General features: G+C 45.5%; 2 protein-coding genes across 2 annotated transcripts; one reads left to right on the forward strand and one right to left on the reverse strand.

Annotated features, from left to right (window-relative positions):
- LOC133917635 (uncharacterized) lies at positions 1-1,504 on the reverse strand. The gene has a single exon (XM_062361514.1). It carries the CDS (start codon positions 1,144-1,146, stop codon positions 304-306), a length of 843 nt encoding a protein of 280 aa, XP_062217498.1. The 5' UTR covers positions 1,147-1,504; the 3' UTR covers positions 1-303.
- Positions 1,505-13,151: 11,647 nt separating this feature from the next.
- Positions 13,152-14,294, forward strand: LOC133919460 (probable lipid phosphate phosphatase beta). Its single transcript, XM_062363859.1, has one exon. The coding sequence runs from the start codon at positions 13,361-13,363 to the stop codon at positions 13,964-13,966; it is 606 nt and encodes a 201-aa protein (XP_062219843.1). The 5' UTR covers positions 13,152-13,360; the 3' UTR covers positions 13,967-14,294.
- Positions 14,295-14,350: the final 56 nt, after the last annotated feature.

Raw genomic sequence — 14,350 nt, forward strand, 5'->3', positions numbered from 1 at the left:
ATAAACAACCAACGCCACCACGCTCGCACAGTCCTCACTGCACGCGTCCGCAAAAGAACGCAATCCGAACATGCGCGGCCACTGTGCGCGCCTTAAGCTCGCGTAGGAACTGCAAGTGCACAGTGTCTGCGCAGCTGCAGCCTGCAAGCGAGCTACGGGCAGCGATAGTGCGAGACGAGTCATGGCGAAGCTTAACAATCGAGGAGGATGATTAGAACATAAGTAATTGGCTATGCAATCGATCGATTAACCCGTAAGTGACGAAAAATTAGCAGTAGGGTTAATGAACATTAATTTTCCTTTTTACAGCTTGTAGATGATGAGGAAGCAGGGGAGCACGGCTCGCCGGTTGAACACCACCAGCTCGCCCTTGCCGACGCGGACGGAGTCGTGCTCCTTGCCGGGCGCGGGCTCGGAGCCCGTCCCGGCCTCCGCCACGCGGCCGGCGATGACCCTGCACAGGAACATGGCCCGCCGGCCGGACGCCGGCCCGCGTCCGCTGGCGTGCGCGCCGCCGCTGCCGTCGAAGGTCCGGACGAGCAGGGCATCCCCGCCGCCAGTTGCAGCCGAGGACGAGCCGTACGGCGGTGCCTGGGAGAAGCGCATCATCTCGTTGCCGTCCGCGGCGCTGCGCGCGGCCCCGCCGGCCCGGGCGCGCACCGCGGCGCGGTAGTCCTCGAAGCGCGCCACGGCGCGCGCCGGATTGTGGACGCGGAACAGCATCTCCACCACGCCCGGGAACGCGCCGCCGGTGGCTGTGGACGCTCCCGGCGGAAGCGGAGACCACGACGACAGGAAGATGATCTCCACCACCTGCCGTGACGAGTGCCCCGCCGGGAGCTCGGTGAGCGCCGAGAGCGGGCCGAGAGGACCCGGAGGCGGCGACGGCGGCACAGAGGTTGGCTTGGTCTTCTTGGCCCTGTTGGGGTTCGGCTTCGGCTTCGGCTTTGATGACGCGACGTTCTTGTGCGCGTCGCCGGAGATCCCGCAGCCAGCAGAGCGCGGGAGGAGCGGGTGGAGCTTCTTGGGAACGGCCGCGCCTCTGGCGGCGACGTCTTCGGCCGCCGTGGACTTGCAGTGGAGGGAGCGGACCCAGCTCCCCGCCGCCATCGGGCGGCGGCGGAGCAGCGGAGGCTTCTCTGGCATAAGGCGAGCGGCCGGAGATGCAATGGTCGTTGTGGCTAACGGCTGTGCGGTGCTGTCCTGGGTGGTGTAGCAACTGGCTAAGAGGCCAGGAGCCGGGACACGTTCGTATATATGGTGCCGTGTGGTTACTATGCTATGCTAGTACTGCATATTATGCTCGGCGATTTGTTAACTTTGCTTGCTTGTCAGCTAAATATAGGGCTGTAGACTGTGGCTGCCTATGGTGACGACTGGCCAGGTAGCGCAGCTGTCAGTGCTAGAGCTGCTCGGTTGATCAGAGGAAAATTTTACTATTTTACAACCAGTACTTGTAGGGATCTTAGTGCATAGGGTAAAGCTTCTGGCAGCTGAATCCTGATTATACCTGTTCATTCCTCGGGTCGGGTCAGGCTTTAGGTTGAGTTTTAAAAAGCCCAACTTCTAATCCTCGTGCCTGAGCCCGTCCGAAGCCCAACACAAAACACACTTAAGTCTGAGTCTGCTCGACACAAAACAATCAATGCTCAGAGATACAAAATACATAAGCAAGGAACTAAAGATACAAGGCAATAGGCCTAAAACCATGAATGGTGAATCTGTCCAGCAGCACCAACTTTCCATCTCTTTAGATTATGTCCAGACTCTAATCTACAATTTAGCCTTCCCACAATATGTCAAATCGAAACAAAAGAAGTAAGTGATGTACAAGACTAAAGAGAAACAAATTACAAGTAATATAATTGGTGCTTACATTCAGATTCAAATGAATCTTCATCATTTGTAGTAGTACTTTCAACAACTTCTTGTGTGCCAGCAGATCCTACAAATATATAGATATATTCGGGTACTACGCAAAATTAGTATCAAACAGCTAAATGAAACGAAAACCTTATAATTGCATTTACCTACATGCATCTTCTCACTATGCCTATCTTGGAGACACGTTAGAGCTTCAAAAGTCTCGAATGCAGTGGCGTGCGGGCGAGGGGCCGAGGTTATCGAATGTAGTGGCAAGAGGACAACGGTCAGGGCACCTCCGAGCTTGAAGCAGGGGACCTCGGGGCCCATGTGTCACACGGCACTGGCAGAGCATAAGGGATTTACCGACTTGGAGAGGACAACGGCCAAGGCCCAGGGGACCTCAGAGCTTGAAGCAGGGGACCTTGGGGTCGCATGTCATGTGGCCTGCAATAGGGAATGAGGGTTAGGGTTAGTAGCAAGAGTTTTTATATGGCTGCACAAGTGGGCTGGACAGCTGAACCTGGACTGCGGCATGTTAAAAGACTCTGAAGTTTTTTTAAGCCATTGTCGGGTGGGCCGAGGTACTGGAAGATGCAATTTTCGAAGCCCGAGCCTGGTCCGAAATTTACTCCAGGCTATTTTTTAGTCCAAGCCCACTCGCTGAACATGTCGGGCTGGGTTATGTTGGGCTTTTTCGGGCTAGGCCATGTCGGGTTCCTTGAGCCGGGTTATACATGAACAGATATAATCTTGATAACCAGTATTGTCAATTGAAACATTTAGAAAAAAAGACTATTTTTGAACGATAAGCAGGAGCACCTCTCTTTCATTTTAGAAGGGGAGAAAATCCAAAGTTTACGCAAGAAACATTTGAAACACTAAAAGGGAGGATCCCTTCAGTAATATAATGTTGCATGCGAAGCATTGGTAGCTTGTGGCGTGATAGTCAATGACCATATGCTATCCGAAGACAAAACACGATGACGGTGGGCACATTTTAAGCTTGTAATCAACTTGTGCTGTCCTTAGGTTGCAAATGAAAATGGTACAGAGTTATGCCAAATAAACACTCGTGCAATCATGCATGTCATGGCTTTCCTTTGCATGTTTGAGCTAGCTATCCTCCAAACACTACTATAGAATTGGGTTTATATACCGGCTCATATTGCTGGTTCCTCATGGATCGACAGTAATGGGGTATCACTGTCGGTTCATTAGCCGTGCGGGAAGAATCAACTATCATAACTTATGAACCGGCAGTGATAAAAGTCATCACTGTTGGCTGATAGATTGAGCCGGTAGTGATGTATTCACCCTCATCACTGTCGGCTTAATCTACTGACCGGCAGTGATATCTTTACATCACTGTCGGCAGAATATGTAAGCCAGCAGTGATATCATCATCTTCCCCACCTTCTACATCGAGCTAATAGAGCCATTTCAGAACTCTCTCTCTCACAAAATCTCCTATGCCAACAATCACTTCATCCCTTCTCCTGCATTGATTCCCCCACCACTCAAGCTCAATTTTACTCAAGAAGAAGGTCTAGATGATCTCTCTCTAGCTATCCAAATAAAATCCCTTCTTTTCTCTCCATTTGCTTATTTGTTTTATCTTCATTTGTTTAGGACAAGTGAACTCTAAATTTTTCCCCAACAGCAAGCAAGTTTCTAGCAGGAGCCTCTTGAGGTCAAGTAAGTTGAAATCCCCAAGGTTAATCCTATATTTAGCATTTTAACTCAAAATATTACTAAAAACCAAAATTGATCTTATCCTTATAGAGACCTAGGCAAATCTTCAAAGTTGATTCTAATGAGCTATAGGAATAAATTTAGAAGTATACAATATAGAAACTTTAGGTATGAGTATATTTATTTTTGATTTTTAATGAATTAGAAAAATTATCCATGATATTTAGGTATGTAGCAAGATCTAATTGTATTTTTTATATTTTATTTAATTAGCAACCTCCAATATAGAAACTTTAGATATGAGCGTATTTATTTTTCATTTTTCCTTAATGAGTTCTAGATAAGGGTTGAATAATAAAAAAAATTCTAAGGATAGCACCAACAAATACTCATCGAAAGCGGACGCGAAAGCATACAAAAGACGGTTCCTCCAACCCGAGCCAATTACCGATAGGAGATGGTGAGGTAATTTATTTGTTGGTGATCGCAAAATCTTCTAAATATTTTGAATTTGTATTTACAATAATGATATAATTGTAGATTGACAGAAGATGGATGTATGATGCGAGCCGTGTGAGCGTAGAGTGCAAGAACGGAGTGGAGGGTTTCCTGGTAGCAGCCGCGGCGCATAAGTCAAATACACAGTCTCAATACATATGTTGTCCATGCATCGATTGTGAGAACAAGAAGTAGTTCTCCACCACCTATCAGATATATTCTCACTTGATGTTAAGGGGCTTTATGCCTGGCTATACCCGTTGGACTGAGCACGATGAAGCTGAGAACGTACAAGAAGGGAAATACATTGGAAGAAAAGACGAAGACATGTGCACTGATATGCCGGTCGATGAGTACATGGATATGCCGCCTGGCGGAGATACGTTGGCTGATGATGATCTAGAGGAGATGTTGGCCGACGTCGACGTCGATGATCTAGAGCAGATGTCACGTGATGGGGAGTGAAACCTCACCAATGAAAGAGAGTTTCAAAAGTTCTAGCGTATGGTAGAGGATTTTAAAACACCGTTGTTTCTAGGCTACGAGAAGGAGTACACAAAGTTGCGTACCATGCTTTCACTGCTGCAATTGAAGACAAGCAATGGGTGATCTGATACAAGCTTCACAGAGTTGTTACCGTTCTTGAAGAAATTGCTTCCAAAGGAAAATGTGCTGCCAGAAAACACGTATGAGGCCAATCAGGTTGTGTGCCAATTGGGATTAGAAGTATAAAAAATACATGCATGTCCAAACGATTGCATGTTGTATTGCAGAGAGCATGCAGACTTGCAAGCGTGTCTCGTCTGTGGTGCAATACGGTACAAGTATGACAGTGATGATATCGATGATGAAGGAAAGAAGAAAAGGCGTCCCGTGAAGGTGATGTGGTATTTTCCTATAGTCCCCCGTTCGGAGTGTTTATTCGCGAACAAAAGGCATGCCGAACTGATGCGATGGCATGCTGATGAGCGTAAGGATGATAGAATGCTAAGACAGCCCGCTGATTCTACGTAGTGGAGAAACATTGATAGAAAATATAAGAAGCCCTTTGCAGAAGATGTGAGGAATTTAAGATTTGGGTTGAGTATAGATGGGATGAATCCATTCAGCAATATACATAGTAGTCATAGCACTTGGCCTGTGACTCTATGTATCTACAACATTACTCCTTGGTTGTGTCTGAAGTGAAAGTACATTATGATACTGGTGTTGATACCAGGGCCAAGGCAACCTGGCAACGATATCAATGTCTACCTAAAATCATTAATGAAAGATCTTGTAATACTGTAGAATGATGGTGTGCAGGTATGGGATGCATAAAAACGAGAGAACTTCACCTACGCGTAATGTTGTTCGTAATAATCCAAGATTGGCTAGCTCTTGGCAACATATCATGCCAGACTGTCAAAGGCTATTGTGCATGCGTGCATTGTTTGGATGAAATAGAGAGCTTGTGGCTGAAAAACAGTCGAAAAATAGTGTACCTAGATCATTGTAAATTTCTTTGTAAGGATCACCAGTACCACAACAACAGGAGAGCTTTTGATGAGAAAGTTGTGACTCGATCACCTCCTAAGCATCCCACTGGGAGACAGATATATGAGATGGTAAATGGACTTAGGGTTATCCTTAGAAAGGGACGCGGGAGTACACCGGTTCTAAAATCTAATCTTAGAGCTCCTATGTTAAAAAGAAATCTGTCTTTTATGACTTAGCATATTGGGCAGATTTGGTGGTTCGACACGCAATCGATGTCATGCACATTGAGAAGAATGTATGTGATAGCTTGATTAGTACGTTACTCAACATACCTGGCAAAAAAGGATACACTCCAAGCACGGAAGGACCTAAAATATTTGAAACTCAGACATGATCTACATCCCGAAGAGATGGAAGAAAGCGACAAATATCTTGGCCCCGCTAGCTACAATCTGAGCAAGACGGAGAAAATTGTAATATACAAGTGCTTGTATGGAATCAAAGTTCCATCCGGTTACTCCACCAACATAAAGAGACTAGTAAACATGAAATACTTAAAATTAAATAACATGAAGACTCATGATTGTCATGTCATGATGACACAGATGCTTCCCAATACAATTAGAGGTATTCTGTCGCTGAAGGTCTGAAACCCAATCATAAAGCTGTGTTCATTTTTCAACGTGATATCACAGAAGACCATTGACCCGACCAAGCTAGATAAGCTGCAGGAAGACGTGGTCGAGACTCTATCCCAGCTTGAGGTGTTGTTCCCTCCATCGTTTTTTGATATCATCGTGCATCTCATTGTTCACATTATGAAAGAGATACATATTCTTGGTCCCGTGTTTCTGCATTAGATGTACCCTATCGAGAGGTTTATGGGAGTTTTTAAGAAATATGTTTGTAACCGAAATCGGTCGGAAGGCTGCATGGCTGAGGGCTGGGGAACCAAGGAGGTTATTGATTTTTGCGTCGACTACATGAATTTCAAATCGATTGGTGTGCCTGTATCTCGCCATGAGGGGAGGCTACTGGGGAAAGGGACGATAGGTGCAAACTCATTCCGCACTAACGACCCCGTTTCATTCACGCAAGCATATTTTACAGTTCTGCAACAATCAGATGTAGTGGACCCGTATGTCAAAAAACACCAGAAGATGCTATGCACCAGAAACCCTGGGAAGTTCGATGTTTGGATCGTGCAAGATCACCGAGATCATTTTAGCGCTTGGTTACATAGACATGTGATGGATAAGCAAATAGAGTGTGCTCAGTTGAATGTGTTGTGTAGCGAAAATGGCTCTATTGGGTCATGATTGTGATTTTGGTGATTAATGATAATATAGTCAATATGACTAACATGTTTATCAAGAATATATATTAGTAGGTCTCATGGATGCAATACATGAAGAAGGCACCGCATCCAGCACAAAGTTGGACTGAATTGGAGAAGTCCTAGGAAGATTTGCCTTAACGGATAGTCCGGTGCTCTGAGTGTTGAACTCACTGGATCAAATGAGAGAGATGTCTGAAGACCTCACCGGAAGATCCGGTGTTTGAGCAGAGTGCTCCCGGAGTAATTCTTTCAGAGAAGGTGCTGTGCCGAAGAATATGCCTCACCAGAGAATTATCATGTGCTTGTTACTAAGCTCAATAGCATCAAACAACTACCCCATCAAAGTGCTAATGATATGTATTCGTATTTGAATATTCTTGTTAATGTGATCTGTGTGTTAGGTTTCACACCAATTGAAGATAATCAAGTGGTGAGAAGAATACTTCAAGCTCTTTTTTCGAAGTATAAATTGATAGTCTCTATCATCTACGATAATAATGACATCAAGAAGATGACTCCAAGTCAAGTGCTTGGTAAGATCATTGCCATGAGATGACAATAAACATAAGGGTAGAAGCTTCTTCCTCATCCGACAGCAAGAACCTTGCTCTCACAAGCAAGCAATCTCAATGTCAACATATGAAAGCAAGGATAAGGAGATAAGAGCAAGAGTCAAGCTCAAGCCGAGCTAAAATTAGCTAACTTTGAAAACAGGGAAGAAGTGTGATTTCACGTATAAAGATGTCATAATCCTAGTTCTGGTTGTAATCATCATTATTTTGCTATATAAGATGATGTGACTTATAAGATCAATGTGTTAATTGTTACTATTTTTTTTTGTTAAATGTGATTCTAACGTACTCAATTACAATATTATATGTGTATGCATTCTATCTATTGACTCCTTCATGGTTATCTCACTCTTTCGACAACCTCTCTCCCTCCCTCATCGGTTTTATCTCTATCTCCCTCCTTTCTCAGCTCTTTATATGTAGACTACTCAATCACTCATTGTCATCATATGCAGAACTTTCAGAAAGGAATGCCACCACCAACCACCGATCCGGCCCAGTTGCCAGAAGGAGATGTAGTGTTGTCGTCAAACATTGAAGAAGGTATCCCCAGCCACTACCTCAATTTGAAAAAAATCAAACGCCTGTGGTGACGATGAGGTAATTCATAAGTAGATGAATGCATCTGTTCTACATATTATCATATAGGTTCCCAACAGAGGTTGAGTGCGGTGAACAAAGTGAACTCAAAGATGAATGCATCTTTTCTAAGTATATGAATGAACCTACAGAGGTTGAGTGCGGTGAACAAAGCGAACTCAAAGAAGAACCTCTATCCCCACAAAATCGGCAGTTGTGGGTACGTGAGAAAAGAACGACAGTGGCAGCAACAGGTAGATCAACTGTGTGAGAGAGGTGTCACGCCTGAGACGGAGGGCTGGAGCGATTGATCGACATGGTGACACCGCGACTCCCATGAACATTTGCACGGACGTCTGATACCGGAGGGCTACGCTGTGGTTGAAGTAGACGAGACAGTTGACTAGTACCGTCATGTTGAGGTGGACTACCCTGCATAGAAGGGGGCAAACACTATAGGAGAGAACGAACAAACATTCATCGCGTGGGAGAAGGCCTATATAGTATTTCCACTAGGAATAGCTACCAAGAATCTCTACCCTCCACTACGCCTCGGGCCGCCATCGTCTCGAAGATCTCCCTCTCCTCAATCATCTCCCAAAAGAAGTTCACCTCCTTAGCCATCGCCTCGAAGAAGTCCACCGCTCAACAAGCCAGCCATCAGCTCAAAAAACAAAATCAAGTTCTGTAACATCCAAGCAGACGATATCATCTAAGAAGTCGATGACCTCTAAGAAGTTAACGGAACTTAAGGATGTCTTTTCACTCACCACTGAGGAAACCAAAAAGATTGTGGACGTCAGTGTCACGACTTATTTCCATCCTCCACCACCTCCACTAAAGCCTATTGTGCCTAAAGATACCATGAAATTTTTTTATGAATATTTCCAAATCTAAACAGACGGGAGCGGCTTCAAGTAAGCCATCGAGTGACTATGAACGTATCAGTAAGAAGCAGGCCAAGAGAAAATCAGCTCCAATCGTTCAGAATACTCTAAGCATTGGGACTTCCTGGCTACTTCTGGACTATCAGCAGAAGAACTAGCACGGCTAACTATAGGAGCGGATATTGCAAAGTTGGATATTACATGGTCGTTTGAGTTGACCAAACCTTTGGTCAAACCCGATATAGAAAGAAACCTTACAACTCAAATGCGCCGATTACATCAGTGTTAATTGAAGCAATCCAGGTAGGGTTTATAGGCATTTCCTGTAAGATACACATATGAATATTTTCTCAACAGGGGTGGCTCCTTCTGGGTGTATTTCAAGGATTTGTGTGAAGTGTATAAGGAAGATGCCCTCGACGTGGCTATAGTCAGAGCATGAACTTTGTAAGTGACTTATGCATATAAATCATGTTATATGATCTTGTATCTTGAGATTGCATGGCTAACTTCTCTATTTTGTAGAATGAAGAACCGCGCATGCAGACAACAATTTGATCGTAAAGTAGGATTCATCGATTCTGAGCTATATATTGAAGTGTCTGCTTCACCACCAATACAAGAAATTCATACTCTTACCCTACAGCTATGAGTATGTTCTTGCGCGTCAGGGCGTTATGCGTTTATGGGCAACTCGATTCTAGTACTAATTTGCTATGGTGACATAATATTCCTGCAACTTTCACTGGATCCTCCTTATTATCCACCCAGACTTGAACAAGATCATTGTCTAGGACTTACAAAAGAGAGCTCAAACGACTTATCAAAATCTCATCAACATGCTAAGCAGGTAAACTCGATCATTTTATCGTCTCACGATTGCATCTAAGTTTAATTGGTATTCATATTCGCGTACAATACGTACACAAGATACTGTAAAAAGAGTCTTATTCACTTTCCATTTAGGAAGGAGTATAATGTAAAAACCGACTTTCCGGTACGCATGGAATTTTCATGTCTTGCATTTCCTTTTGAATAAAAAGTTTAAATTCATTCCACTGACGAATCATTTCCTCTTGAAGTATATAAGACAGCTACCCGACAAGAGTCTCTACTCGTTTTATGTTCTAACTTTAATGCACAGATTCAATCTGGACGGAGACGTTGTCAGATTCAATGATCTTGAGGTATGAAATAATATATCGATATCTTCTTTTTAATTTCTACACATGTTCAAAGACTAATTCTTTCGATTATTCAAACGCAACACTCCAAACTATACACAAAAGAGTTACAACCTGCACAAATAATTTACATTACATATGTCTCATTGTATATATGTATTGAGTGGGAGAGAGATGGAGAGATCGCTGAGAGAGAGGGAGGACAAAGAGGACAGAGAAGGAGGACAGAGCTGGAGTAGAAGGAGGGGAGTTACAACACTGCTGGCTGAAGCTTTCAGCCGATAGTGTTGTCTTAGGAATCACTGCTTATCTCCAGAGCCGATAATAATAGTTCCTGACTATCACTACCCGTCATTTATTACCGGCTTCAAAATCAATAATAAAGAGGGTTTAAAATTGACAGTGATATACTATTATGTAATAGTAAAAATGTATGTCACAGCATTGGCACCAGGCCAGCATTATTGGCGCAGAAGATCATTGCACTAACTACTACTCAAGCTACGCTCTCCTCTCGTTGAGATTCCATTCCACCCGCGAGCCCATGCCATGCACGCATGTCCTCGCCTACGCGGGCGCGCGAGCCCGGGGCAGCCGGCAGGACGGACGGACAGCTCAAAAGCGAGGCCATGTATGCGGCATGTGAAGCGGGCGTCCAATGGCGCAACTGTTGTGCATGTCATCGATCGGCCACGCAGCACGCACACGCACGACGGAGCTCGCGGCATCAGGCGGATCTGCGTACCAACGGAAAGCCGTTCGGGCCTACCTCGCCCATGACATCGCCGTGCGCGCTCCGGATCCCAGAACAGGGCAAAGCGATAGCTGGAGAGATGCGCCCCGGTGATGCAATCTCGCGCTCGGTTTGAACGCTAGCGCGTCGTCGTCAGCTGCTGGCTGCCGCGATCCATCGCTGCGTCTCGTTTTGTCATGCGTGGTGCGCGCGCGCGATGGAACCGTTCTTTTAGCGGGCGGTGACGGAGGGAGCTTTGCACCTTGCAGTCTTGAACGAAGGGCCGTGGTGTGGTTTGGTACGCAGGTTTGGAAGGTTATGCTGGAATTTGGAGCGATGGCACGTATGATTCCTGAAAGAGCGGCCCAAATACGAACGACGGGACGTGACTGGATGCTAGGTAGCATAAACGAGCCTAGCTCGTTTTTAAATGGTGGCGTGCATGACCATCGCTAATCGGAGTCGTTAATTCTGTTCTTTTGTGCGAACTGTAGTGTCGAGGTTTGTTCATTCATCATTGGCTGATAGCTAGGCATCGAAATTTCCCACCAAACCTAACATTAAACATGGGACGGGGAGTATGGAATGTATACTATTCTCTTGTTCAAAAATACATGCCGTATTTTATTTTTAAAAAAAATCAAACTTTATATGTTTAACTAACACTTAGTCAAGTTATACATATATTTGGTGTATAAAAATTATACAATTAGATTCGTATTTCAAAATGCTTTTACACTATATTAGTTTCGTAGACATAAATAATATATTTGTAAGAAAATAATAGTCAAAGTTTAATTTTAAAGGCCATGCTACAATAAAATATATCATATTCTAGAAAGAGGGAGTAGTAATTGCATCTGAAAATGCAGAGGGATTTGCGGTTAATGGGACTATTTGTCACAAAAGGAACAACCTCAGTTACTGTAGAAGTACCTATGGCATGGTTAGTGCTTAGGGGTGGGCTATCGATTAATGTAGTTATTACTGTTTGGTTTATTATTTAAAAAATTGCTTTTCAAAAACTAGAATCCAAAATAATCAAGGAAAAAAATGAAAAACAAACATAATAACTGATATATTTTGGTTCAGTTTTTATTTTATTTTATTTTCGCACTGAAATTCTGAATATCTCAATAAATCTTGACCTTTTCAGGAAATTTCTACTATACAAAAGGCAAATGTGCACATCATTGCAATGCAAATATAGCCATACATGCATACAACATGACAATTTTACAATAAACTCAACACTCTAATTCAAATAGTCTAATTTTGGAGATGATATCACTTTGGACAAGTGGGGTATAATCAAATTTGGTTTATTATGTTAGTTAGGTTTTTGACAGTAGAAAACCAAGTAATAAACTAAAATCTGAACATAGCAATTTTAAAAACCGAACCTAAACCGAAAACCAATAGACCAAAAAAAAAAGGTTATTGCAGTTCGTTTTCGATTTTTGTTTCAGTTTCCGTTTTTTCCCCCACTCCTAGGCATGCATGGTGCTAACTTATCAATTCGTATTTGGACTAAAGGTCTGCAAGTAAGGTGCCAAAAGGTATTCTTTCTCGTCATCGCAGGATGGCACTTCTGCACCTTTTAGCGCACGTTCGCACGAGCTAATTAGGGTTCAGGCGTGCGCTTTGTCGTTTCAAATTTCAATTCGATCCCACGAGCTAGGGGACAGGGGGGGATAGTACTTAAATAGTTATGGTGGTGAAACTAAAAGAAGGGAATTTTCAGCGGAGCAAAAGTGGTCACATCCGATTTAAAGAGCTTCAAATTTAATAGAGTACTAGCAATAATTTAATTTAAGAGAGCTACGAATCTAAACCGAGCAGTACTGTAGTTCTACAGTACCATGAATACGTTTAAATTTCGAAAGGAAGTCAATCAGCGGAAGTAAAGCCCAACTAGGCATCGGGATACGGAACTCACCGGCCGTAAGAAACTCGGCCCAAACCAAGTTCGAGGGGGATTTGAATGGAGCGGTGGGAGTTCCGAGGCATCGTTACGGTGGAAAGGTGCACAAGCTTAACACGGCCCAGCCTTTGCTTGCTCACGCCTGCGCGCTGTGCCGGCGTGTGCGCGACCGTGCCAAGGCCCATGGAAAGGCCGTGTCACTCAGGAGGCGGCCCGCCTCGCACACTGCCCGACGCGCGCCACTCTCGCTGGGAGCCTGCCTGGGTCCGGCAGCCGATGTCCAGTGGCCGTATGCTGCAGCGGCCTGGATGCCTGCCTCCTGGTCCTGGCAAGTCAGAAGTTTTGCCCCCGGTCTTCGACTGGATTGTTGTTCCATACAAAAATTTGGCCACTTTTCGCCGAACTACACAGCCTCCAGGATTTTGACTTTTTGAGAGAAGACGCCAACAGAAATGCGGGAAGCCCGTATAAAATGCGTAACAGTTCCCGTCTAACTTCGAACATTTTGGTTTGGGCCCAATATCCGAGTGGACCAGAAGACCAAACCACCAAAAGGGAGATGATCAGTTGGATCCGCTCCTAGGCCGATCCCGATCCCACTCGCCGCATGGCTCCTGCACCCACCTCGCCGCCGGCGCCGGCGAAACGCACCGTCCTGGGCGGCGTCGGGGGACTCGACGCGGCCGTGTCCATCCGCCTCCACGCACTCTTCCTCCCGGTGCCGCGCCTCCTCCTCAAGGCGCTCGAGATCGCCGGCGACGGCCGCATCTGGCTCCCCGTCCCCATCTCCCTCCTCCTCCTCTCCGCCAGCAAAGCTAACTCGTCCGGGGCGGTCTCCCCGCTCCTGGTCGGCCTCGTCGCGGGCCTCGTGCTCGACCTCATCCTCGTCAGCCTCGCCAAGGTCGTCGTCCGCCGCCCGCGCCCGGACTACAACCCCGCGGACATGGACGTCGCCGTCGCCGTCGACCACTGGTCCTTCCCAAGCGGCCACGCCTCCCGCGCCTTCCTCGTCGCCGCCTTCCTCGCCGGCGGCCTCCAACACTGCGAGGCGCTCTTCCTCTGGGCGGCCGCGACGTCGGCGTCCAGGGTGCTCCTTGGCCGGCACTACGTCCTCGACGTCGTCGCGGGGGCTTGCCTCGGCGTGTTCGAGGCCTGGCTCATTAACGTGTCCTTGAGATTCATATGCGCTCACAACGGCTTTCTTGTATGCTAATTCATGTTGACGTACGATTGTTCACACTGCGAATCTGTGATAGCTTTGTTGTTGCAAAGTTGCAATTTTGGTAAGCAATTCAGGTTTGCTGAACAGGCATGTCGCTTCTACTTCTTGAATTGGGCACGAGGAAGATGCACGGATTTAATTTCTCTCTGAAAGAGCAATGTCTTGTTAGAATGGTTGCTAGATTATTGAAAACCACCAGTTGTAGTAAAAGTCTTCCATGATGACTGATTCTCAAATGACATGGTCAAATACTGTCAAGATGAGGTTGCCGAATCTTCCTGCTCGGTGTTTCATGACATTGCTGGCAATGGCCCCACGGAAGAGCTGATCAGATCATCGTCGAAGCACCGATGATATTTCTGTATCCGTTTCAAG

This window comes from Phragmites australis, chromosome 5 (genome assembly GCF_958298935.1).
Source record: "Phragmites australis chromosome 5, lpPhrAust1.1, whole genome shotgun sequence".
Lineage (NCBI taxonomy): Eukaryota > Viridiplantae > Streptophyta > Magnoliopsida > Poales > Poaceae > Phragmites > Phragmites australis.

Bases quoted from the DNA above. Each gene is read 5' to 3' on its own strand.
- LOC133917635 (XM_062361514.1), bottom strand. From the start codon at position 1,146: ATGCCAGAGAAGCCTCCGCTGCTCCGCCGCCGCCCGATGGCGGCGGGG.
- LOC133919460 (XM_062363859.1), top strand. From the start codon at position 13,361: ATGGCTCCTGCACCCACCTCGCCGCCGGCGCCGGCGAAACGCACCGTC.